We start from the raw sequence: 23,603 nt of genomic DNA on the forward strand, positions 1-23,603 counted from the left end.
TGCCCTGTTATTGCAAGGGCATAAGGAACACTAATAGTAGAGTGCAGCTTCTGCTTTATGAAAATCACTGTGAAGTCAATGTAAATTTCTATTTCGTTTCTCAACTGACTTTTTCCTGGTTCTTTATAATTAATCCCTCTCTAAGGTAATTTTTAAAATGATGGTCAAAAGGAGAAATGTGACATATAGTCAAAGAGGGAATAGAATTGCTTACTATTTCTGTAGAACCATAATGAACATTGATGAATGGGTGCCATACAAATGGACAGATTTGTCTCATCAATAATAGTGATTAAGTAGAAGAGCATGTAAGATGCTGCATGGGTGCATCTCATCGAGATTCTCCAAAGAATGGCTGAATGTATTAAAGATGTTGCTGGGAGCAATCTAATATGCTTCTAATATTTCTTTCAACTTCGCTATTAAATTATTAGAAGTCAGTATACATATCAAAATGTTCACATTCACAAACAAAAAAAATCCAATTTAAAACAATGAGGAAGATATCTTGGGTAGGGTGGCTGAGGAGGAAGAGGCAGAATGATCTCTGTTAGTTTGATAGCAGCCTTGTCTATATACAAGGATCAAGGCCAGCTAGGACTACACAGTGAGATTCTATCTCAAAGTCAACCCCTACTCCGAAAGGCACAAAAAAAAAAAAAAAAACCAACCCAAACAACAACAACCACAGCAAAAAGATATCAAGGGATGACCAATGAGCTAGCTCAGTGTATGAAGGGAGTTGTCACTCCCTGTAGATCTGAGTTCAATCCCCGGAACCCACATGGTCAAAGGAGAGAACCAACTCAGACACATACTGCGACACTTGTGCATGCACACACAAGACAACAAATAAATGCAGCAGTGATGACTTCCTGCACAAGACCTACACAAGATCAAGGCAGTCAACACTCCAGTGTGGCTGGGTGAGGAACTAAGGGGCCTCACTTCCAGCTGAGAGACTATTGACAGTTGATGAGTGCAGGGAGAGGAAGAGTCAGTTTACTTTAAGGGTGTGTCCCTGGTAAATCAGCTGTGCTCCAGTACAAGGCATCACACATCTGAGTATATAGGCAGCACAAAATTAAACTTAATGGGTTATTTAAAAAAAATGAAACAAGAAAAGAGGGCTTGAAATTGGGAAGAACAGTGCAAATGGGTAGTGGATCTGAGCAGAGTTGGAGAAAGGCATGAGAGTGATTGTAACTAAAATACATGCATATATGTATAAAATTTCTAAAGAATATTAAACATGTCATATGTTTAAAAGGCATATTATGGGAGCAGTTTAATGGCAACAACAGTATCTAATCTTGAGAAGCTAGAGAAATTATTTTTTTTGAATGAGCTGTGGGAAAGACCAAAGAATTAAACAGAAGTTTTAGCAAGGTGACCCTGTTTGCAGCAGGGTCCTTTTGTTGTTCACTGCTACCAACAGTAGGCACGCTAGCCCATGAGCACTTTCAGGAATTCTTTTGTCTCTCCAACTTTGCAGTAGGAACACTGAGGTTACAGGTGCATAGAACCAGACCCAGCTTTCATGTGGATTTTGAGGATTTGAACTCAGGTCTTTCTCACAGCAAGCATTCTAGTCATGGTTCTATCTCCCCAGCCCTTACTGTATTTTTGGTGTGTGTGTGTGTGTGTGTGTGTGTGTGTGTGTGTGTGTGTGTGTACGCTAAATCTACATACTAAGCCCCCATTGATATTTGCATTTCAATTAATTTTGAAAATATTTGTATGCACTAATAATACACAGGCAATACGAGAAGTGGCCATATTAAAAACAGAAAGGACTATGGGTTGGGGATTTAGCTTACTGGTAGAATGCTTGCCTAGCAAACACAAGGCCCTGTGTTTGGGTCTCAGCTCTGAAAAAAAAGACAAAAACAGAAAGGACTAAAGCAGTGATTCTCAACATGTGGGTCACTACCGGTTGGGGTATCAAATGGTCCTTTTATAGGCGTTGCCTAATACCATCAGTAAACATAGATATTTACATTACAATTCATAACAGTAGCAAAATTACAGTTATTAAGTAACAAAATAATTTTATAGTTGGGAACACCACAACATGAGGAACTGTATTAAAGGGTCACAGCATTAAGAAGGTTGAGGACCACTGGTCTTAAGTAATTTCATTTACTAAATAAATATTGCTAAAGGCATTTAATATTTTTATTATCACCACTTTGCACAATAATTGAGTGACATGTAGTTGATTTAATGTGCATCCAAAATTCTCTTTCCAATTTTTTTTTTGAAAACCTTGGCCAACCACTTTGGGGTGGTGGCCTTAGTAAAGAAAAAATGTATTACTTTTATGGTGAAAATATATATTAAGGATATACTGCCTAAATGTTTCATTTTGCACAGAATCCCCCTTTGTGGGAATATATTCCAGTAAGCAGCACTCCTCCATGGCCTCTGCACGAAGTCCTGCCTCCAGATTCCTGCCCTGACTTTCTTGAACAATGGACTACGATGTGTTAGTGTAAGCCTAATAAACCCTTTCCTCCTCAACCTACTCTTGGTCTTGGTTTCATCACAGCAATGGTACCCCTTATTAAAACAGAGTGCCAACACCACCTACTGCTATCACTTAGGGAAAAAAAAACTGTGCATCCATAATGGTTCTTGTTTCCTGTTGCACCCCTTTATTTGTTCCTCCACTGCTTTTTCATTTTTAAACAGTTTTGGTGATTTGAATGAGACGAACCCCATGTTCTTGGGCATTTGAATGCTCTACACCCAGTTGGTGATGCTGTTTGGCTGTTTGGGTGGACTTAGGAGGTGTGGAGTTGCTGGAGGAAGTGAGTCACTGGGCTGTGACCTTTGAGGTTTAAGAACTTCGTTCCATTCTCAGTTCATTCTATTTCCTGCTTGTGGTTGGAGACATGAGCTCTCAGATGTTTCTCATCCCTCTGGGACTGTAAGGCAGAAATAAGCCCTTCCTTCCATAGGTTTCCTTGGTCATGATGTATCACAGCAATAAAAAGGTGACTGATACTAATGGCAATTGTTTTTGTTTTGCAGAATTAAAGGGAAGAGAAGATGTTTCTCTGTATCCATCGCTAACTTAGCACTAAGACCTTCCTGTTAGCTGTTCAAGTTCTCCACTCATCTTCATCTTCAAGATTTACATTTAAGATAACTTCTCACCACCTACCTACTTCTCACACATGACTTCATGCAATATTTTAATTGTTATGGAAGCCAAATGTTCATGTATAAGCGTGAATGTAATAGGTATCAAATTATTTTTTCAGAGGAAACAATTGGGTGCATTCAGATGAAAATAGAACTTATTTAATTCTTCATGCTTCTTCCTTATTGCTTCATTATACCTTTTCTGTCCCTTTCCATCTTTCTTGTCTCATTCCTCTCATCTAAATTTACTGACACCTGCAATTACCTAGTCATCAAAAAGAAAGTTTCCTCAACTCTCTTCATGTTTTCAAACACACTTATTTTTCTTTTGTACTTTTGCAGGACAGAAACTAGCCTAGTCAGTTCTGTGTGTTTACTCATTTAATTAAGCAAAAGAGCTTGGGCTTCAGAAAATTTTTTTTCAAAAAGCAATTTTCCAAGGCTGAAAGGGATGGATTTATTAAATCTGTAGAAATTACCAGAAATTACAACCGGCAAGTTACAGCTGATAAATTTATTGTCACAGCCCTGGTCACATTCCTGGGAGAATCAAGGAATGCAACCAACCAGTCAATTGTAAGAATGTATTTGTAACCATTTTCTTTCACTTACCACATAATTCCTAAATGACATTATTATATGCTGTCTCATAACAACAATCACAAAGTTATCACAAGCCAATTATCTGGAATAAGCAGAATTTTAAAGAGCATAGGCAGTTGTTCTTATGTGATTTTTTTCCCTTGAAAAGCATGCTCCACAGCTGATAAAATTGTGCCTCCCTATCCTGAAATTGTCTGTGGCCTTCAGACACACATTCAGTGTTGGAAGACCAAATAGAGAAAACAAAACTCCAGTTTTAAGGAAAATCCATGAATTTTAAAACCTATCAGCACTATTTTTCATAAAAACAAGGTGTCTAGGAGTGATAAGACTTAGAACAAAATGAGATAGAAATCCAATAAGAGGTTAAAAATAAGTTCAAAACACTGATTTTTTTTATAGGAGCACAATTTATCATAAACAATGGGACACTAAGGGTTGCAACATGGTTCAGCAACTAAGGGCACTTGCCACCCAAGTCTGACAACTTGGGTTCAATCACTGATGCAACGAAAGAACTGACTCCCAAAAATTTCCCTTGACAAATGATATACATGAGATATTTATGGACAACTATGTTAATTAAACAAATTTAATGTAAATGAATCTTTTTATCAGCCAACAACTAAGAGCAGTCTCATGCCTCAGCTGCTCTTGGTGTTGAAGCTCATATGTATAGCAGTTTTAAGTAAAAAAAAAAAAAAAAAAAGAAAAAGAAAAGAAAAGAAAACAACTAATTACATCGGTGTTTAAGGGAGTCTAGATAACCGCTTTCTTTTTGATGAGCTTAGCGGCATTTTCTAGATATCGCATAACCGTTTTTATGATTTACACTTCCTCTTAGTTATTTTATGTTTTAGCCTGTAAAACCATCAATTATTCTAGTTAGTATGTCAGGACCATGGTCAGGGCTACAGACAGTCCCAGAATGCTTGCTAAGATGGTTGATGCTATTGGGGTGTGGAAAGCTGTGAAATATTCAGGCAGACATAAAACAGAGTCAGGACAAGATGGTGTTACCTTAACCATTTCACACTGAACTCTACTTCACAGCATCTCTCTGTCTCTCCTGTCTCTCTTTCTGCCTTTCTCTGTTGTCTTCCGCTCTCCTTCTATCTCCCCCCTCTCTGTCTAATAAATAAAATGAAAATATATTTTTAAAACGGTAAACTGGCATGTTGGCTGGGATATATAATATTTACATTGACTCTTTCAGGGATATGGAAAAAATAGGAACCGTGATCTTGCTGTGTGGACCTCAGTTAACCTTTTTTTCTCATCTCCAAACTGAGTTGGTGGGAAGCATCTTATCCTTGGCAAAGTCTTTCCACTCTCTGCCTTCTATGCTTGTATATATTGGCGATGATCTATTTCTACATCAAAAATGTCCTTTGCTGGAGAATAAATTGCTACTTGACATTTTGGAAAGCTACAATTCAAAGAGATGGAAGAATAAATACCAAAGTTCAATTTAGCATAACAGGTTCTCAAAAAGAGAACATTTTTCTTTTGTCTTGACGTCAGAAGTTGAAAGCATCGAAAAGCAAAAATATTAATGGGGAGTTTAAAAAAATAACTATCTCCCTTGCTCCAAAGTGATGCAGTAGAATCCTTGTATTGACCCACTGCACCTAAAGGGATTGCTTCAAAACAGATCTTGTAATGCTTGTGCCCACTACCACATTGAAGAAGAGACAAACACAAATTTGATATTATCACAGGAGACTCAGTGTGCATTCATGCCTACTTCCACAAAGTGAAGCACATTCCCTTATTTGAGCCTCAGTTCATGTTGACCATTCAACAAACTGAAAGTATAAGCCCTGAAATGACATTAGAGGGTAGCAGTGGATTGACATCTCATTAAGACATAAACAGGTACCTAGGCAGTGTTGTGGGTAGGAGCTCAGCAGTTAAGCAGGAAGGAGAACACAGTAGAGTATGTATGACTCTAAGTTTGTCTGTATGGACTTCCTATGGCTACACAGAAATTAACACAAGCAGTGCACAAGTAACACAAGTGCATAAATTGTGCACAGGCTGTAATCTAAATACACCTTATGTGCATTATCTCAGTAGACTACTAATGGGTGCATCAGTCTGAAACATTCAAAACAAAGATCCCTTTGTGGAGGCCACCAAAGAACCCCCATATGCATGTACTCCTGTATTAAAGCTCAAACTCTGCCTGTGTGCTAAGCCTGGAGAACTATGATTCGATCATTATCCTTCTTCTTCTTTACCTTCTCCATTTCTTAACCTCAATGACTGGAAAATACACATATCAGTGAGTGGCAGGGAAGAAGGAAAGGCAGCTTGTGCTGTGGATGATATTCTATTGGTCAACATAAAAGACAGTACCACTCAATTGATACATAATGAGAATTTATAGAACAATTTTCTTATCAATTTAAAGCACTATTTCTTTCATATTTGGAGTAAATAATGATTGAATTTTATTCGTTAAGTAGTAAGTTCAAATGCCTACCAGATTATGCTTTGCAATTATATGTGTATTGCTTTGGATATCGCTCTGTATAAATAAAATGCTGATTGGCCAGTAGCCAGGCAGTAAGTATAGGCAGGAAAAGCAGAGAAGAGAATTCTGGAAGTGGAAAGCTGAGGCAGAGAGATGATGCCAGCCACCACCATGACAAGTGAGATGTAAGATACCAGTAAGCCACAAGCCACATGGCAACTTATAGACTAATAGAAATGGGTTAATTTAAGATAGAAGAACTAAATAACAAGAAGCGTGCTGTGGCCATACAGTTCGTAAGCAATATAAGTCTCTGTGTTTACTTGGTTGGGTCTGAGCGGCTGCAGGACTGGCGGGTGAGAGAGATTTGTCCTGACCGTGGGCCAGGCAGGACTAGAGAAAACTCCAGCTACAGTGTATGATGGGAGCACTGCTTTTCATAAGCATATAATAGTTCTTTACGGAATTAATAAAAACCTTCCAAAGAGGAGCTTCCTAGACAGTGTTACCAGTAAATTCTAGAAAACATGTAAGTCACAAGAAATACCAATTCTGTTCCACAAAAATAGGAGCAAAGGAACATTTAGTAACATATTCTAGGCAGCAGCAAAGTTCTCATGCCAAAAGGAGACCCAGGAAGACTAAAGTCCAATCTCCCTCATGAATGTATTTTCAAAATCCTTATTATTACATTATTAAGCCAATCCAACTGTGTATAAAAAGGAATTATATGTGATAGTCAAGTGAGATTTATTCAAATGTACATGTGCAAAGCTTGTACACCACTTAGAAATCAATGTGTAAAATCCTCCCTAGATTCAACATCAGATTAAAGAATTTGTAGCTAATATAAAAAGAAAAGAAAATAGGTACAGATTGGAGAAAAAGAAATAAAAATAGTTTTGCTTGAAAATGATATCATTGTCTATAAAGGAAAAAAGTAAAAAAAAAACTTTTGGAAATAATAATAAGCTATTATAGCAAGACTTAGTGATACTAGAGTTGATTTTTAATAAAATAAAATCTAGTTATATATAATCAACAAGAAGTTGGATTTTGAAGCTGAAGTACACCGTTTATGCTAGCACAAACATTGAAATATTTAAGTATACTCCACCAAAACACACATGAAAATACCTTTATTAGAAAAACTGTGAAACTCTAAAGAAGGACATCTTTTTAAAAGACATATACAAATAGAAAGATGCTGTAATATAGAAGTGTCTTCTGAACTGAAATATTCCCTCCACTGGGAGGGCAGGACTCAAGTGACTCCAGGTAAACAAAAGGTCACATGTCTCAAAAAGTGGAAATTTGCAGGATTCTAGATGGTACCTCCCAGCTTGATAGTAGCAATAAACAGTTGCCATGTGACCAGTAAATCCGAACAGAGATATTTCTTCCACCTGGCCAGTGGCCTGCAAGTATGGCAGCTTTCCTGGGTTGTGTTGGCACAGTCTTTTTCAAGGCACAGCTACTTTTTTGAGCCAACCCTTCTGCATGTTAGCTCTCACCCGTATTTCCATTAGTAATCCTGATAAAAACTTATCCGTTTACCAAATTGTACTTTGGTTCAATCGTTACTTCAGTCTTTGCTGTTTCACTTTGTGAGGGCCAGTGGGATGTGTTTTGACTCCCCTGCAATAGTCTGCCATATAAAGATGGTCATGAGTAGAAAGAATGATACTGGTTTGTCCCAAGCTGACCTACATTTCAATAACAACCACAATCTTAATTCGAGAAACGTATTTTATGAATGTGAACAAAGTGACTGAAGTTTTTATGAAAAGGTGTAAGAACCAGAACAGCCAAAAGAATACAGAGGAATAAAACAAGAATACTATGAACAAACTGTACCTTTCTTCAAGGTTTAATATACAATTGCAATAACTAAAACAGGACTATGTTGGTAAAAACAGACAATTAGATCAAAAGTTCAGAAATAGATCCATGCAAATAGAGTGGAGTTATTACTTATAATTTTATTCTATGTGATTACCAACTTGTGATTTAAACAAGACATCATTTGATGTTAAATACATGAATTGTTCATTTATGTTACTTAGGAGTCAAAAGAAATGAACTATCAAGTCTTCTGTGAATATTGAGGAACATTAAATGTGTGTCCCTTAGTGAAAGAATCTAGCCTGTATGGATTGTTCACTATATAACTCTTAATTATATGTCATTATGGGACAGGCAATGCTACGAAGAAAGCATAATACCAGTAGGTGCTAAGTTCAGTCACAGGGATGGTAGATAAGTAACTGGGGGAAAGACTAAAGATACCTAAGAATTAAGTCTGAAAGAAGAAACAAAAGACAAGACTTTAGATGACTTCAAATAGATAGAGAAGCTTTCTTTAATTCCAGAAAGGTGGCATTCCCAAATATAGGTACATTGTGATCAGGCCTTAGGACTCAGAAATGCAAGAACCAGTCAGAGTTCAAGAGCATACAGATTACATGCTTTAAGCTGGTTTTACAGCTAATGATAGAGAAGGAAAATAACCACAGAAATTGTAACACATAACAAATGAGCCTTATACTATGAAGCTTAATGAGCAACACAATATCAATGTTTATTCGTCAACTGTAACAACTGTTCAGTACAAACACAAGACTGAGGAGTATAGAGGAACTTTTGGTACTTTTAATTAAAATTTTATAAACCAAATATATATGTATATTGGTAAACTTCCAATTTTATAGGAGAAAGAATAGATAGAATTATCTTCTCAAATATGATAGTTTCGAATAGAAGGTGAAATTATGAGAGCATAAGTTAAGAATAATACAGGAAATAAAGCTAAATAAATATTGAAACTTCCTTGCATTTAAGAGTAAGTAGGCAATAAGAATAGAGTTTCCCTGAGTAATGTGGGGAAATGATAAGTCTGATCAACAAAAGTAAGATAGAAACTTAAAAAGAGTGGTATATAATTAGAATTAAGCTCTTGAAACTTCTTTTGCTCAAATTCCTGTGTATTTTACCAAAAAATAGGAGTACAGTCTGACAAACATTCTGAGGTAATAGTGTTTGATGAATGACAGATAAATGATAGATGATAGATGATAGATAGATAGATAGATAGATAGATAGATAGATAGATAGATTAATGATAGTGAGATGGTTGATAGATGATATATATGTGACAGATCAATAAATAGAACTCTGCATGATAGATAATAAAAATAGATGATATAAGATATATCTAGAGAGAAAGAAAGAGAGAAAAAACTGATTATTATCAAAGAAAGGGGCTATTTCTCATAATTAGGTTGAGGACAGAATAGAAATAGAAGTGTAACAAGAATAAGAGAAAAGAAGTCCATGAATTGGAGAGGGGAAAAAGGGAAGAAAGGGAAAGGCAGAAATGATATAATTATATTTGAATTTAAAATTAAAAAAAAAATATTTAGAAAAACAAAGATTAGACAACACAGACTAGGAATCAATGTCTGCCAAGAATTCTTGGGAAAATTGGGATACCAACCCAGCCACACAACCTTTGACCAACAGTCTGTAATGTCTATTGGATGTGCTGGGATAAGAGTGGTTCAGTGATTGTGGGAGTGGCCAACCAATGACTAGTCCAGTCCTAGACCCATGCCACAAGAGTGAATCCACTCCTGACACTGCATGGAGTTCATGGAGTTCCAAGACCCAGAGAATGGGTGGACCAGAGATCTAAAATAGAACCAAACACAATTGGAGAAAAAATGTCAATGTAATGATGCCTAACAATATTCTGCTACACTCATAAATTGGTGACTACCCCAGTTGTCATCAAAGAGCCTTCATCCAGTAACTTATGAAAACAGATGCAGAGACACACAGCGAACTACTAGCCTTCTCAGGGAATCCTGCGGAAGAAGGATTGTATGATCGAGAGGTGTCAAGGATATCACAAACAAACCTACAGAAACAACTAACCTAGTCTTATAGGAGCTAAGAGTCTGAAACAACAACCAGGGAGACTGCATGGGAACAACTTGGGCCACTGTGTATTCTCTAATAATCTTTTTGAGCACTGTGAAGATGTGTCTTTGACAATGAGACTTCTTATTGGATTAATAAAAAGCTAAACAGACATTAGCTAGGCAGGAAGCACAGGTGGAACATCCAAATACAGATGACACTGGGAAGAAGAAAGATGGGGTCATCAGGAGACACAGAGTGAGCAAGACATGATGGAAGATAAGTGAAGCCACAAGCCATGTGGCAATATGTAGATTAATAGAAATAGGTTAGCTTAAGTTTTAAGAGCTAGTTAGAAACAAACCTAAGCTATTGGCCAAACTTTCATAATTAATAAGAAGTCTCCGTATCATTATTTGGAAGCTGGTCAGCACGACAGAAAAATCCTCCTACAAGTGACATTTGATGTCCACAGCCATGAATATCAACATAAAACCAATAAAAAATCTTAAAGAAAGGTTCAAAAGACATAAAAATGGAGGCAAGCATGGCCTCCTAATCTCATCTCAACACAATACAGAGACATGTCTCCCAGCAGCTACCTGCAGGATGGAGCTAGCCACCAGCCACCATGTGCTAGCACCGTGCACTAATGCACTGGAGGCTGTCAGGGCAGTTTAAGATTTATTTCATGTGATCAGAGAACAATACAGATGCTCAATAAAGACAGATCCAGACACAAGAAACCTTTAAACAGGTTACAGTGTGTTTAAAAGTATACATAGGCTTGAGAAGGAAAGGAATAAAAAATAGCTTAAAATGATAAAGTCCTTAAAAATAAGAGTAAAGTAATATAAAAGAAAAAAGCCATGTAAAGATGGAAAATAAACAGAGAGTCTGGATGCTGTATGTTATTGTGTTGTCTTTAAATTTTTTTGAGTGCTGATGAATGAGCTATAGCTGTTTAGACACAAATTATAGAGGCTGCTGGATTAAATTAACTTACATATTTTTAAAAATGTCTTGACTTCAAAATGGAAGTTAAAAGATGTGTTGCTTTGGGGAAGAGGTTATGCTTTTGTTCCCACAGAAAACAAAAGGCCTGGATTCATTCAAGGTTGAAGATGACCAGGTTTGGTTGAGAAAGACCCCCTGAAAATACTGGCCAGCCTCACAAACTACTTTAGTCAACACTTATCCATTATCCTGATATTCTCAAGGTTCTCCCAAAGATTCCAGCATCCTCCAGACAATAGGAAGCAGTCTAGGGAAAACAACACCCACATTCCCAAAAGATGGGTTATTGATGTTTGTCTTTGTTTTGGGAGGAGGAGTAGGTTGCAAGTTGTTACTGGTCATGGTCAAGAAAATACTATTCAAAGGAGGTTCAGGGATCTCTTTAAGAAAAGAAAAAGGTGGGATATCGAAATGAGAGGAGAAAAGGGTAGATTATTGAATCTATTTTAATACCCAAAGCAACTATTAATCTCAAAATAATTTACATTGGTATGGATTTTGATTTATTCAAAAACAAATTTAAAGTTACTTTTGTTATACTGTAGGTATGTTTCTACTCTTGTTTGGGGTATTGTGCTTATGTAACTCATTTAAAATGCAATGCATAAATAAGAAATACATATTAATAGTCATCTATAATAACCATACTTATAGTCATGTTAGGTATGTGTTCAAGGTCATACAGAGATATATGTTAGATACATAGATAGTCTTCAAACATTGCAAAGACCTACAGAATATGGCATTTAAAATGTTTCATGACAGTGAGACACATCTGCTCCTGGCAGCATCAATTTACTCCAAAAATGCATGATGTGCATCGAAGAACCTCCATATGGAATTTACTTGTTGTGTGGCAAAAGATAGCCAAAATGGGCAGGAAACTGCCTTTGACTTAATGACTGACAATATGCTGTCCAAACTGGACAAGCAGGATACAAAAGAAAGTGACTGTCAAACTTTGCCAAGACGGGGTAGGACAATCCTTAAAAAATTGCTGCTTCACATACACACACAAAAAAAATCTGTCAGATATTATAGGCCTGTAGGCCAAAGATGAATGCTCTAACATTGCAGAGAAACTTTGAGTTACTGGCAGGCAGCAATATGTCTCTGTAATTTGGAAGTGGCTTGCATTGCACTTCCTTTCTACTCAGGTAATATTGAATCCTTCTGGGGTCTTTGTTAGAGTTAAAGACTGGATAATTATAGTTATAATTATCCTAAGTTGTGACAGAAGGTAAATTAGGTAAAGAACTTTGGACTCACCAAGATAGGATAAATTGTGGAGCATTTTCTCCAAAACTGCAAAATAAAAATGGATTGCGCATTGCACTGTGAATGTAATTCTTACCTGATAATTGTTCTTAATATATATAGTTTTACTGTGTTAGAGTATACACCCTTTCCTTTTTACTTAGACAAAAAGCCGGGGGGGGGGGTTGTTGAATAATCTTTCTGTATTCTGTGAAGATATATTCTTTGCCAAAACAACTTCTTATTGGTTTAACAAAAGTCTTAACAGCCATTAGCTAAGCAAGAGGTATAGGTGGAACAGCCAGACACAGAGGACACTGGGAAGAAGAAAGGCAGAGTCTCCAGGAGATGCAGAAGAAGCAAGAAATTCTAGAGACCAGGTAAAGCCATGAGACATATGACAGTGTCCAGGTTAATAGAAATGGGTTAATTTAAGTTGTAAGAGCTAGGTAGAAACAAGCCTAAGCTACTGGCCAAGCTTTCATAATTCAGAAGTCTCAGCATTATTACTGAGGAGCTGTTTGGTGGAACAGAAAAATCGGCCTACAGTTTTGTAGTTTGGTCTACTTGTGAGACTCCTAACAGTGGGAGCACAGGCTGCACCTAATGCTTTGGCTGGCTTTTGGGAACCTATTTTTCATACTGGGTTGCTTTGTCCAGCCTTATTGCAAGGTGCTTAGTCCTACAGCAAACTGATATGCCATAATTTGTTGTTACTCATGGGAGGCCTGTCCCTTTCTGAACAGAAACAGAGGAGGAGTGGACGGTGAGGAATGGTAGGTAGGGGAATGGATGGGAGAAGAGAGGGGATAACCTGCAGTTGGGATGTGAAATAAATAAATAAAATTTAATTAAAAAAAATAAATGCATGCAGTCCAGTACTGAGAAAACTGAGGCAGAATGATATTCAAGAACAACCTGGGTTGCATATAAAAACCTTGTCAGGGATTACCTGACTGAGACAGAGAGACAATGGGGGTAGAGAGAGAGATGGAGAGACAGATAGACACAGAGACAGAGATGGAGAATGTAAATATGAAGGGAGGGTATGGAATAATAATTAATGGAGGCAAGAAATAAAATACATAAGTAGCCCTAAGAACATGTCCACACCACACACAAATCCTCAATAATCTCCAAACCTTAAGAAAAAGTATGAGGTTGCCATTGGATAGCTACAGAGCACCACAGGAAGTTAGGTCCAACTGTAGCCATGTCTTATTAAGACTTCACATCTAGATAATAATTACAAGTACTTACATGTGTGTTGAAATATCTTTGTTTTCCTCAGTAAGTAGAGAATCTTCTGTTGAGCATGACTCCTTTTTAGAAAATAAAGGATTTATTTTCATGCTTTCCTCTTGACTCTTACTTTCTATTAAACTACTATCTCGTTTAGGAAAAGAAAAATAATTTTCAATATCCCAATGGCTTGCCTGAAAATGAAAATCTATTTTATTTTCATAAAATTTGTTTTCATGTATCACTTATGAGCATTTAACCTGTACAAGATTATTAAATAAACTCTCACTGACATTTACAAACAAAAATGACCAAGACCAGCTGTGATCTTAGTCTTGTCACATACACGTAATGTATATAACTTTTGCAAGGGTAGAACATGAGCTACATCATGAGAAAGAAACAAAACTTATAATGCAATTATAATGAACCACACAAGTGATTAGTGATTACCATTATACTTTTAGTACCTGAAGCAAAAGAAGATAAAACTATCAAAAAACATTTTGTCAAAATTTTTATAATAATTTTTTTCTACCATTTTTTTTCACCCAAATTTTTTAAAAAGGCCCCAGAAACAAATCCAGTTTTTAAATTTTCCAGGAAAAAATGGCTGTGGCAGTTTTTGTGGGCTTTGCCTATGATGATTGATATAGCAATGGCTCTGTGAGTTCATATGTGCCTCAGTCCTGTTGTGTTTGGGAAGCACTGTTTCCTTGGTATTTTCCACTCTCACTGGCTCTTGTAATCATTCTGCCTCTTGTTCTGCAGAGTTCCCTGAGCCAAATGGGTGGAATTGATGGAGACAACTCATTTATGATTGAGTGGTCCAAGGTTTCTTACTCTCTACACAGCTGTGGATTTCTGTATTTGTTCCCACCAACTGCAGAGCAAGCATCTCCGATGATGGGTAAGCAAGACTGATTTATAAGTATAGCAAAATGTTGTTAGGAGACTGAAACTGTAAACGAGCCACTGCAACTAAATGTTTTCTTTATAAGAGTTGCTGTTAAGACTATACTTTCAGGGATCATTTCTATAGTTCATTACTAGAGAAGTTTCTCTGAGAAAAACAATGAAAGCATGAAATTTGCAGGCAAATGGATGGAACTAGAAAAAATCATCCTGAGTGAGGTAACCCAAACCCAGAAAGACAGTCATGGTATGTACTCACTCATAAGTGGATTTTAGATATAAAATAAAGAACAATCAGACCACAACCCATAGAACCATAGAGGCTATATATATAGCATGGAGGTCCCTAGGACAACTGTGGCTTATAATAAATTTTGGTTTTACTCAATTATTGAAAAAAAATAGCCAAATGAATGGAAACACATGAACTATGAACCAAAGGCTGAGGGGCCCCCAGCTGGATCAGGCCCTCTGAATAGGTGAGACAGTTGATTGGCTTGATCAGTTTGGGAGGCAACTAGGCAGTGGTACCAGGTCCTGTGCTCATTGCATGAATTGGCTGTTTGAAACCTGGAGCTTATGCAGGGACACTTGGCTCAGTCTGGGAGGAAGGGACTGGACCTGCCTGGACTGAGTCTACCAGGTTGATCGCAGTCCTGGGGGAGGATTTGCCCTGGATGAGGTGGGAATGCGGGGTAGGCTGGGGGTAAGGGGAGGGGGTGGGAGGGGGGAGAATAGGGGAACCCATGGCTGATATGTAGAACTGAATGGTATTGGAAAATAAAAAAATAAATAAAAGGGTTGCTGTGATCACGGTGTCTCTCCATAGCTCCATAGTAATAAAAACCCTAATTAAGACAGTGTGTCACAGAACCATCAGGTGGGCTTGGTGTTCCAGCAATGCCACTCCCTATGGACCTATGGGGGCCATTTCATTCAGACCACCACATTCTACTATGTGGCCCTCATAGGTTTATAGTCATATCATAACGCAAAATGCATTTAGTCCAGCTTCAAAAGTTTCCATAGTCTTTAACAGTCTCAGCCCTGTTTAAAAGTCAAAAATCTCTTCTGAGACTCATAGCAACCTCTCAAACATAATCCCCTAAAAAATCAAAATCAAAAGCAGATCACATATATATACTATATAACGGCACATAATATATTTTACCATTCTAAAAGGGAGGAAAGGGAGCATAGTGAGGAAACACTGGACCAAAGCAAGACCATCTGGCAAACTCCAAATTCTGTGTCTTCATGTCTGATGTCAAACCCTCTTCAGATCTCCAACTTCTTAGAGCATTGTTGACGGCAACAGACCTATTCTTCTTAGGTTGGTTCCACACCCTGCTAGCAGCTTTCTTTATCAAGTATCCCGTGATTCTGGCATCTCCAATACCTTGGGGTCTCCAAGGCATTCCAAGCTTCACCTTCATAGATTCACACAATGGCCTCTCTGATCCTCTGTGCAGGGACACTCCTGACATAAGCCTGGCCTGAACAACTTTCCTTAGTTGCAGAGAGATTTCATAATGCATTTCTTGTATCCTTACCTCTAAATCTAGAACCATGTGGTTGGAGCTGCCAGGTTCTTCTGCTTGCCGGGGTTAGAACATGGCCTCCTCATTCAAATACATTGTCAACAGTTTTCTGGTTTTAATGGTTTCCTTCACTGTCTATGTTTGGCTGTCCTGGAACTCTCTGTAGACCAGGCTGGCCTTGAACTCAGAGATCTGCTGGCCTCTGCCATCCAATTGCTGGGATTAAAGGTATGCATCACCATGTTGAAGCCTTGGCTTTTCATTATTTTCTTTTCACTTTTCTTTAATTCCTTATCATAAGGTGGTAGCTCGCTGGGTGGGGTTACCACTGAGGCCACCACTCCCTTTATTCCACTTAACATCAGGCTTTTCTTTAATTGGTTTATACTTCCCTGGTGACCTTTTTCTCTTCAAACTCTACATTTTGAATTTTTCCTTGCCCAGCTTGCTGTTTTTCATTACAGATCTGCATGAGACTTGCCACTAATAACCACTGGACACAATCAGCACTAGGCTATTTTTAAAATACTTCTCCAAACTCAATCACTTTGTACTCTTCAACTCAGACTCAGCCTGACTTTTCAGACAAGGGCAAAGGCATCCACATTGTTTGACAAAATATCACAAGAAGGATTTCTAGGCCACATTCTGATATTCTTCTCCTCTGAAACCTCTTGAGCGGAGCCCCACAGTTCAAATCATCCTCAGCACCACTCTCTTCCATGCTCCTACTAGTATAGCCTATTAAGTCCCACTTAAAAGTGCCCAAATCCCCTTTCTAGTCCAAAGTCCCAAAGTGTTCCACATTCCTTCAAACAAAAACATTGTTCAGCCTATCACAGCACCACCCGAGTACTTGGTAGCAACTTCTGTCTCTGTTAGGGCTCTATTGCTGTGAAGAGACACCATGATCAGGGCAACGCCTACAAAGGAAAATATTTAATTGGGGCTGGCTTACAGTTCAGAGGTTTAGTCCATTATTTTCATGAAGGGAAGCATGGCAGCATGCAGGCAGACGTGGTGCTGGAGTGGTAGCTAAGTTCTACATCTAGATGGGCAGGCAGCAGAAAGAGAGTGTCACTGGACTTGGCTTGAGCTTTGGAAACCTCAGAGGCCACCCCAGTGACTCACTTCCTCCAACAAGCCCCCACCTTCAATAATGCCACTCCCATTGTGTCTTTGGGGGCCATTTTCTTTTTCCTTTATTTCTTTCTTTCTTTTTTTTTTTTTTTAATGCTGACAAGGTCAGATGTTTTCTTTTAAGCCAGATTGATTTTCCATGAGATTTTACTCTGTTGGGCATTGTTTTGGGATTCTTTTTTTTTTTTAAGAAAAAAAATTTTTCATTTTACATACCAATCAAAGATCCCTCTCTTCCCTCCTCCTGCCCCTCCAGTCTCCCCCTCCCAACCCACCCTCCTACAAACTATCACAGTATCTTCAATGTCTGAGATTCTCTCTCCCATCTCTTGAATTCTGTTGGGGTAGCTTGCCTCCGTAATTCCTATTCAAAATCATAAATATTTCATTTCCATAATTTCCTGTTTGTGCTTTCTTATTGCCTCTATTTTCATTTTCTGATCTCTAACAGATTAGTTTCCTTCAATTTTTTTTTATATTTTCTTGGGTTTCTTTAAGGGATTTATTCATTTTCTCTTTTTTTCTGAATTAACATTTTTTAAATTTTATAATTAATTTAATTTTACATATCAGCCATAGATTCCCCTGTCCTCCCTCCTCCTACCCTCCCTCCCCCCAATACACCCCCCATTTCCATCTCCTCCAGGGCAAGGACTCCCCTGGGGATTCAGCTCAGCCTGGTAGATTCAGTGGAGGCAGGTCCAGTCCCCTCTTCCCTTCACCCAGGCTGAGCAAAGTGTCCCAGCATAGGCCCCAGGAGATCTATCATCTTCATTTAGTTGGTTTTAAGGGTTTTTTTTTCCTTGTGCTTCAGCTATGTTGGAACACTCAGGGCTTGGTGTGGTAAAATAGCTGGGCTCAAGGACAAACATATTGTCCTGACTGTTATTGATTGTGTTTTTATACTGGCATCTAATCATATGGGTTTGGGATGATTATATGTCCAGGTATTGATTTCTGGGCTTCTCTTTGGTGGATGCTTTGTTCTTTGGTTTCTGTTTCCTCTCTGGATTTTTGGAGAGTATGATGCCTGTGTGTTGCCTGATTTCCTGGCCTGCTCAGCTGGTGAGTTCACAGGTAATACCTGTAGGTGTTCGAGGCTGGTATAGAGTCATGAGTAGGGGCATGAAGGCTAGGAGAGGATGTATGGTCTGTGGGATCCACAGGAGATGTGATCTGTTGCAGTTCTAGGGACAACCCTGATTTATTTAGTATAGAGAGCAGAGAAGGTCTGTGGGCAGCCTATCTGTTTTTCGGGTTGGTATGGCCTGTAGCTGAGCAGGAGATGACTGCTGGAGTTGGGGGCCAAGACACAGACACTAGTGGGGATAATGGGGTAAAAGGGGGATGGAGGATCCACAGGAGATGTGAGCAGGGGAGGCTCAGCTGATGATCTGTTGGAGCTCTAGGGATGAAACTCAGAAATTTTTTTCTAAAAAATCCTATAATAAATATGTTGAGCCATCAAGACCAACCAGCTTCCCATGTCACATTGAAGGGAGCAAGCAATCTCAGCCTAAGTGCTGCCATTTTGACTTCAGACTCCATTTTAGCTGTAGGGTGAAATAAAGTTCAGGTTCCAAAGCCATAGGGGAGCTGAGAACTTTCCGATGGCTCACCAACCTCCTCCCGAAACCACAGAAATAGTCATTATTTTTATATTTCATTCTTTAGAAACATTGTGGCTCTTCCTAACGACAGAAAGAACTAATGAATCTGATTGGTTGGACTGAGATGCTTGCACTGTATGTCAGTTAACAATGATGGAAAACACGAGGAAAATCCCTATTCTGACTTCTAGTTGGTAAAATTTGTGACTGTAACTTGGCAAAAAATGTTTACGATTTTGTGCTTATAAACCCCACTTCTGAGCTGGGTGGTGGTGGTGCACGCCTTTAATCCCAGCACTTAGAAGGCAAAGGCAGGTGAATCTCTATGAGTCTGAGGCCAGCCTGGGCTACAGAGTGAGTTCCAGGATAGGCTCCAAAAGCTACACAGAGAAACTCTGTCTCTAAATAAATAAATAAATAAATAAATAAATAAATAAATAAATAAATAAATAAACAAACCCCACTTCCGCCCCTGCTTGGGACTGTTTGGAGAAACAAGGCTCCTGAGTTCTTGTCTGCAGCCCTGATTGATCAGCGACCCGCTTATGTGGTGAATTATTCAAGTCTTTAGGACCCATATTATGTCTCTCTCCCTCTCTCCTTTCTCGTGGCACATAACAGGCCAGCTGTAAAAACATGTGCCTCCTGCCCTCCACGGGCTCCCCGCCTCCCCCCCCCACCCCCACCCCCACCCCCCGTGCCTTCATGGAGCTGGCTGCAGTTACTGGTAGTCAGGGAAAGTGAGAACAGAGTTACAGCTGCATCATGGCCCATCAGGCCATTCATAACTAGTAAACTGCAGACAGCGGAGGAGACTTCCATGGAGTTAGCATATTCACACTAACTGTCAAGTCAATTCTAGAATAACAAAGAAGGAATGTGCATACCTGACCAAAGATTAAGGAAGGAGCATTGCAAAGTCCAGTCACACAGATACTGCAGTCTACAGAGGAGGAAATGATAATCAAATGACCGCCTGGCTCACACATCTGCAAGGAACTTATCCGATCCTCATGAGGCTGAAATGATCTGAGCAAAGGTGGAGACTGGGTGATTTTGATCTCAGTGGAATTAGTACAATAGTCCTGAATGAAAAAAAAATCCAAATTTTAAAAAATTCAAATATTAAATGAATTGTTATTTAATGTCAATTTTTAAGAAGCCTGATGTGGAAATGGGAGGGTGCATTTAGAAATGATAACCTATGGGTCACCTTCAGGAGAGAGCTCATGATGATAAAGGTTAGAAACAAAGATATTAATGTTGATAAAATCTTGACACTGAAATGATGAACTTGAGAAAAGAGAACAGGAAAGAGAGAGGGGGTCAGAGACTAAAAAAATAAATAAAACGTAAGTCGGTATCTGATAGAGGGGAGCTTGGCCACATGGAGACACCTAATATTGCATCATCTTATTTTTTTTAATGAAGCAGGTAATTAGTTATTATGTCAATTACCTTAGGATGTTGGTAACAGTAGATGAAGGAGCAGCACACTAGATGGCATTGGAATTTGTTTTATAGAAGGTGTATCCAGCTGTTCATGTCTCAACAGTGCTACAGTGAAGTACTGATGAGACTGTACTTCTACACTGGACAGCTGATGTGGCTGCATATTAAGATTCGACACTGAGAAAATTCTGTTTTGTTTTGCTTTTATTTATTTATTTATTTTTTTGGTGTGTGTGTGTGTGTGTGTGTGTGTGTGTGTATACATGTGTATGTGGATTATTTTAAAACTGTCTCTGCTCAAACTATGCAAATCATTTCTTGTTTGTTTGTTTGTTTGTTTAAGATAGGGTTTCTCCATGTAGTCCGGGCTGTCCTGGAACTCTATCTGTAGACCAGGCTGGCTTCAAACTCATAGAGATCTGTCTGCCTCTGCCTCCTGAGTGCTGAGATTAAAGACATGCACCATCACTGCCAGGCAAATGGTTTCTTTAAAATAGTCAGGACAGAGCATTTCCTCCTTTATCTAGGAAACAGACAAGGTGTGATTCATAGCCAATACATTTTTTATTAGATGTTGTGCTGAAAAGTAATGATGATGCTGTGAGAATATTTTCCGTTTACCTCTATGTTCCAGATTTTCAACCATCCATCAGGATCTCCAGTGGCAAGGTATTGATTTTGTTTATCAGTAGACATAATAATGGATCCAACTCCAGCATGAGCCAAAAATTCAGCCAGAAGTTCTTTCTTGAATGTGTCCCAGAACCTGACATAACCAGATGCTCCACATGACACCAGGTTGGCACCTCCTGTTACACATGGGAAACCAAATTAGAAAAATAAACCCAGAAATCCCAAAGCAGCTTCTCCTACTGAATCACCCTGTTGGGAGCATATGAGAGTGGAGAGTCAGCATCACTGTGATCTATCCTGGGCACCATTCTGACCCTCCAAATTATAAAATGGCAATTATTCTATGAGGCACTTGCTGTAATATTAAGAATTAGTGTGGAGTATTAATGACACAGATTATATAAAATATTCCACTGTTTGGTTTTCTTTTACTCATTCATTACATTGATATTATTTGCATTAGACTTTAATAAAATTAATTTATTTCTTTTATAAATTTACAAAATACTAATTTAAACATTATGGTACTATTCTGAAAAAATATAAAACTTATTCTCCATAATAAGCCATTGGACACGTACACAAGAGGCAACAACCCTTATACATGCATGTATGCACTCATGTCAGTAAAGATTGATTCTCTACTGAGCAGCAAATCATGGATTCTATATATGAGCTCATTTTTAAATTTTTCATCAGGAATTTTATTATAAGCTCTTGTGGAACTCTTTTGTTGTTGTTAATAGATCTGGAACTAACCATTTATACTTTCCATTTACACAAAATGTTTTGTGAAAGTATTCCTCTGTGGTAAATTTATTATTCGATAAATCTGTAGATGGCTTTCCATTTTTACATAAGTGTACTGGCCATTAACAATAGAGTTAAGGTGGAAGTTATGGTATATCTGTTTCAGTAGGAACAATTTAGAAACCTAACATTGAGAAGAATTAGTTATCAGAAATGGAGTAATTTTAGGATAATGTTTCATATTCATAATGTGAGGATAACTATGTTTTGAACAATGACAGTTTTGTAATCAGTTTCAAATTCATCTTAAATGTTCAATTAGGTTTTTGAAACAAGTAGAGGTATAACTTTATTGATGGTGAATTTTATATAAATATCTCACAGGTTTTCCAGTTGAAAATTCAATGTGGAAAAGTGATTATACAAACTATGGCTCATATGTGTTCATTTCTTTTTCCAAACATATAAAATGCTCATATCTATCTAGATCCCTAATGTTACACAGACACAAAAATAATTCTCAAAATATAATTTAGGTGACAATTCAATGAATCTTCTCTATGTTAGATTTTGTAGAACAAGATGTAAGCTGCATTCAGTTCATGTTACAAAAGTAGGTACATTGTAATTTTTTTTTTACACTAGCAGCTCACCACAAATAGTCACAGGGTATCACCAATGCTAGTATTTCTCTTCACAAAAATTCAAATGGGACTCTGACCTATTATAGTGAATAAAAATCAAGTAGCAAAGAAGGGCCAAACATCCCCAAAGAATATTCAGGACGTGAACCAGGTTGGTATAGGCAGTCCATTCAAACCTCCCAGTTGAGTCCAATCTCTAACCTCCTCAGTATAGTACCTCTTCAATGCAGTAACAGATATGATTAGCTTTGATACATGTGGACCTACACATTGACTCACATATTTGTAACATGTATCTAACCATGCCCTCTGCCCTTCTAATACACCTACATGTCATGACTGAAACACTGGTATCAATTGTTTGCCATATGAAATAATTGTTGGAATTTTTCTTGCTTTCATCTCAAACTAGACAATGGGTAAATTATTAGGCAGATCCATTCACCACCTTCCCCAGAATAAGCTTCCTGTCCAAGTGCCCCTGGTTTTTCATGAACCAGGGCAAGCTTGATAGCTACACAAAGTCAAATAAAATAGATTGAACTTCCTTTATTGCTTCCTTTCTTAAATAGAAAAAGGCAAATACAAACATATATTTTACCTGTTACTGTATTGTTCTTTCTTGCTTCAAGGAAGCAAAGCTTCATAACAGCATTATTACCTTCTGTGTCACTCTCAAAATTTTGGGTAGCAAGGGTGGCCTGCTGTGCCAAGCACTGAGCTGAGCAGCTCCTCTTGGTATTAAGCTTTTGGGCTTCTGGGTCTGTGATGAAGGAAAGAACAGGATTCTTGGGGAAGAGAAACATCTTCTGTTCAAACCAGCATGCTTGAACAACAACAGACCATCTCCATCCTGGCCTTGGGTGAGATGATGTCATCAAGTCTCACAACACATATTGAGTCAGCTCCCTACTGACTCATATCACATATCAAGCCACCTACTATTCTCGTCTGCTACCTCAACTGAAAAGATTGCTTGATTTCATTTTTGCTCTGCATATGCCAGGCACACTTCCTGTGTTTTCCCTTGTGATGAATTAATTAGAACTGTATATCTTAGTCATTGTTAACATTCCAGAGGTCTCAATATAAATGTGTCACTAACAGCATGAAATTCTAGTTAATGCTTATCTTGCAAGAATTTAATGAACATGAAATCAAATGAATAAATATATGCATACTTAAGTAATCTTCTTTAATGGTTCCATTTGTTAGTGAATTACTCTGGAAAGGACATTCCTGATGGTAG

General features: G+C 38.0%; 1 protein-coding gene and 1 pseudogene across 2 annotated transcripts in view; one reads left to right on the top strand and one right to left on the bottom strand.

Moving 5' to 3' along the window:
* Positions 1–23,603, bottom strand: part of Wdr49 (WD repeat domain 49) — a 152,221-nt gene that overhangs the window by 22,367 nt on the left and 106,251 nt on the right. For both annotated transcript variants that reach the window (XM_015990193.3, XM_076574269.1), the window contains exons 12-15: positions 22,956–23,117; positions 20,949–21,136; positions 19,763–19,960; positions 13,688–13,863 (exon numbers count right to left, since the gene is read on the bottom strand). In XM_015990193.3, coding sequence (XP_015845679.2) covers positions 13,688–13,863; positions 19,763–19,960; positions 20,949–21,136; positions 22,956–23,117 — 724 coding nt within the window. The remainder of the gene's footprint in view (positions 1–13,687; positions 13,864–19,762; positions 19,961–20,948; positions 21,137–22,955; positions 23,118–23,603) is intronic.
* Positions 14,681–14,763, top strand: LOC121830678 (small nucleolar RNA U3; annotated as a pseudogene).

The sequence above is a fragment of the Peromyscus maniculatus genome, chromosome 6 (genome assembly GCF_049852395.1).
Source record: "Peromyscus maniculatus bairdii isolate BWxNUB_F1_BW_parent chromosome 6, HU_Pman_BW_mat_3.1, whole genome shotgun sequence".
NCBI classification, from domain to species: Eukaryota; Metazoa; Chordata; class Mammalia; order Rodentia; family Cricetidae; genus Peromyscus; species Peromyscus maniculatus.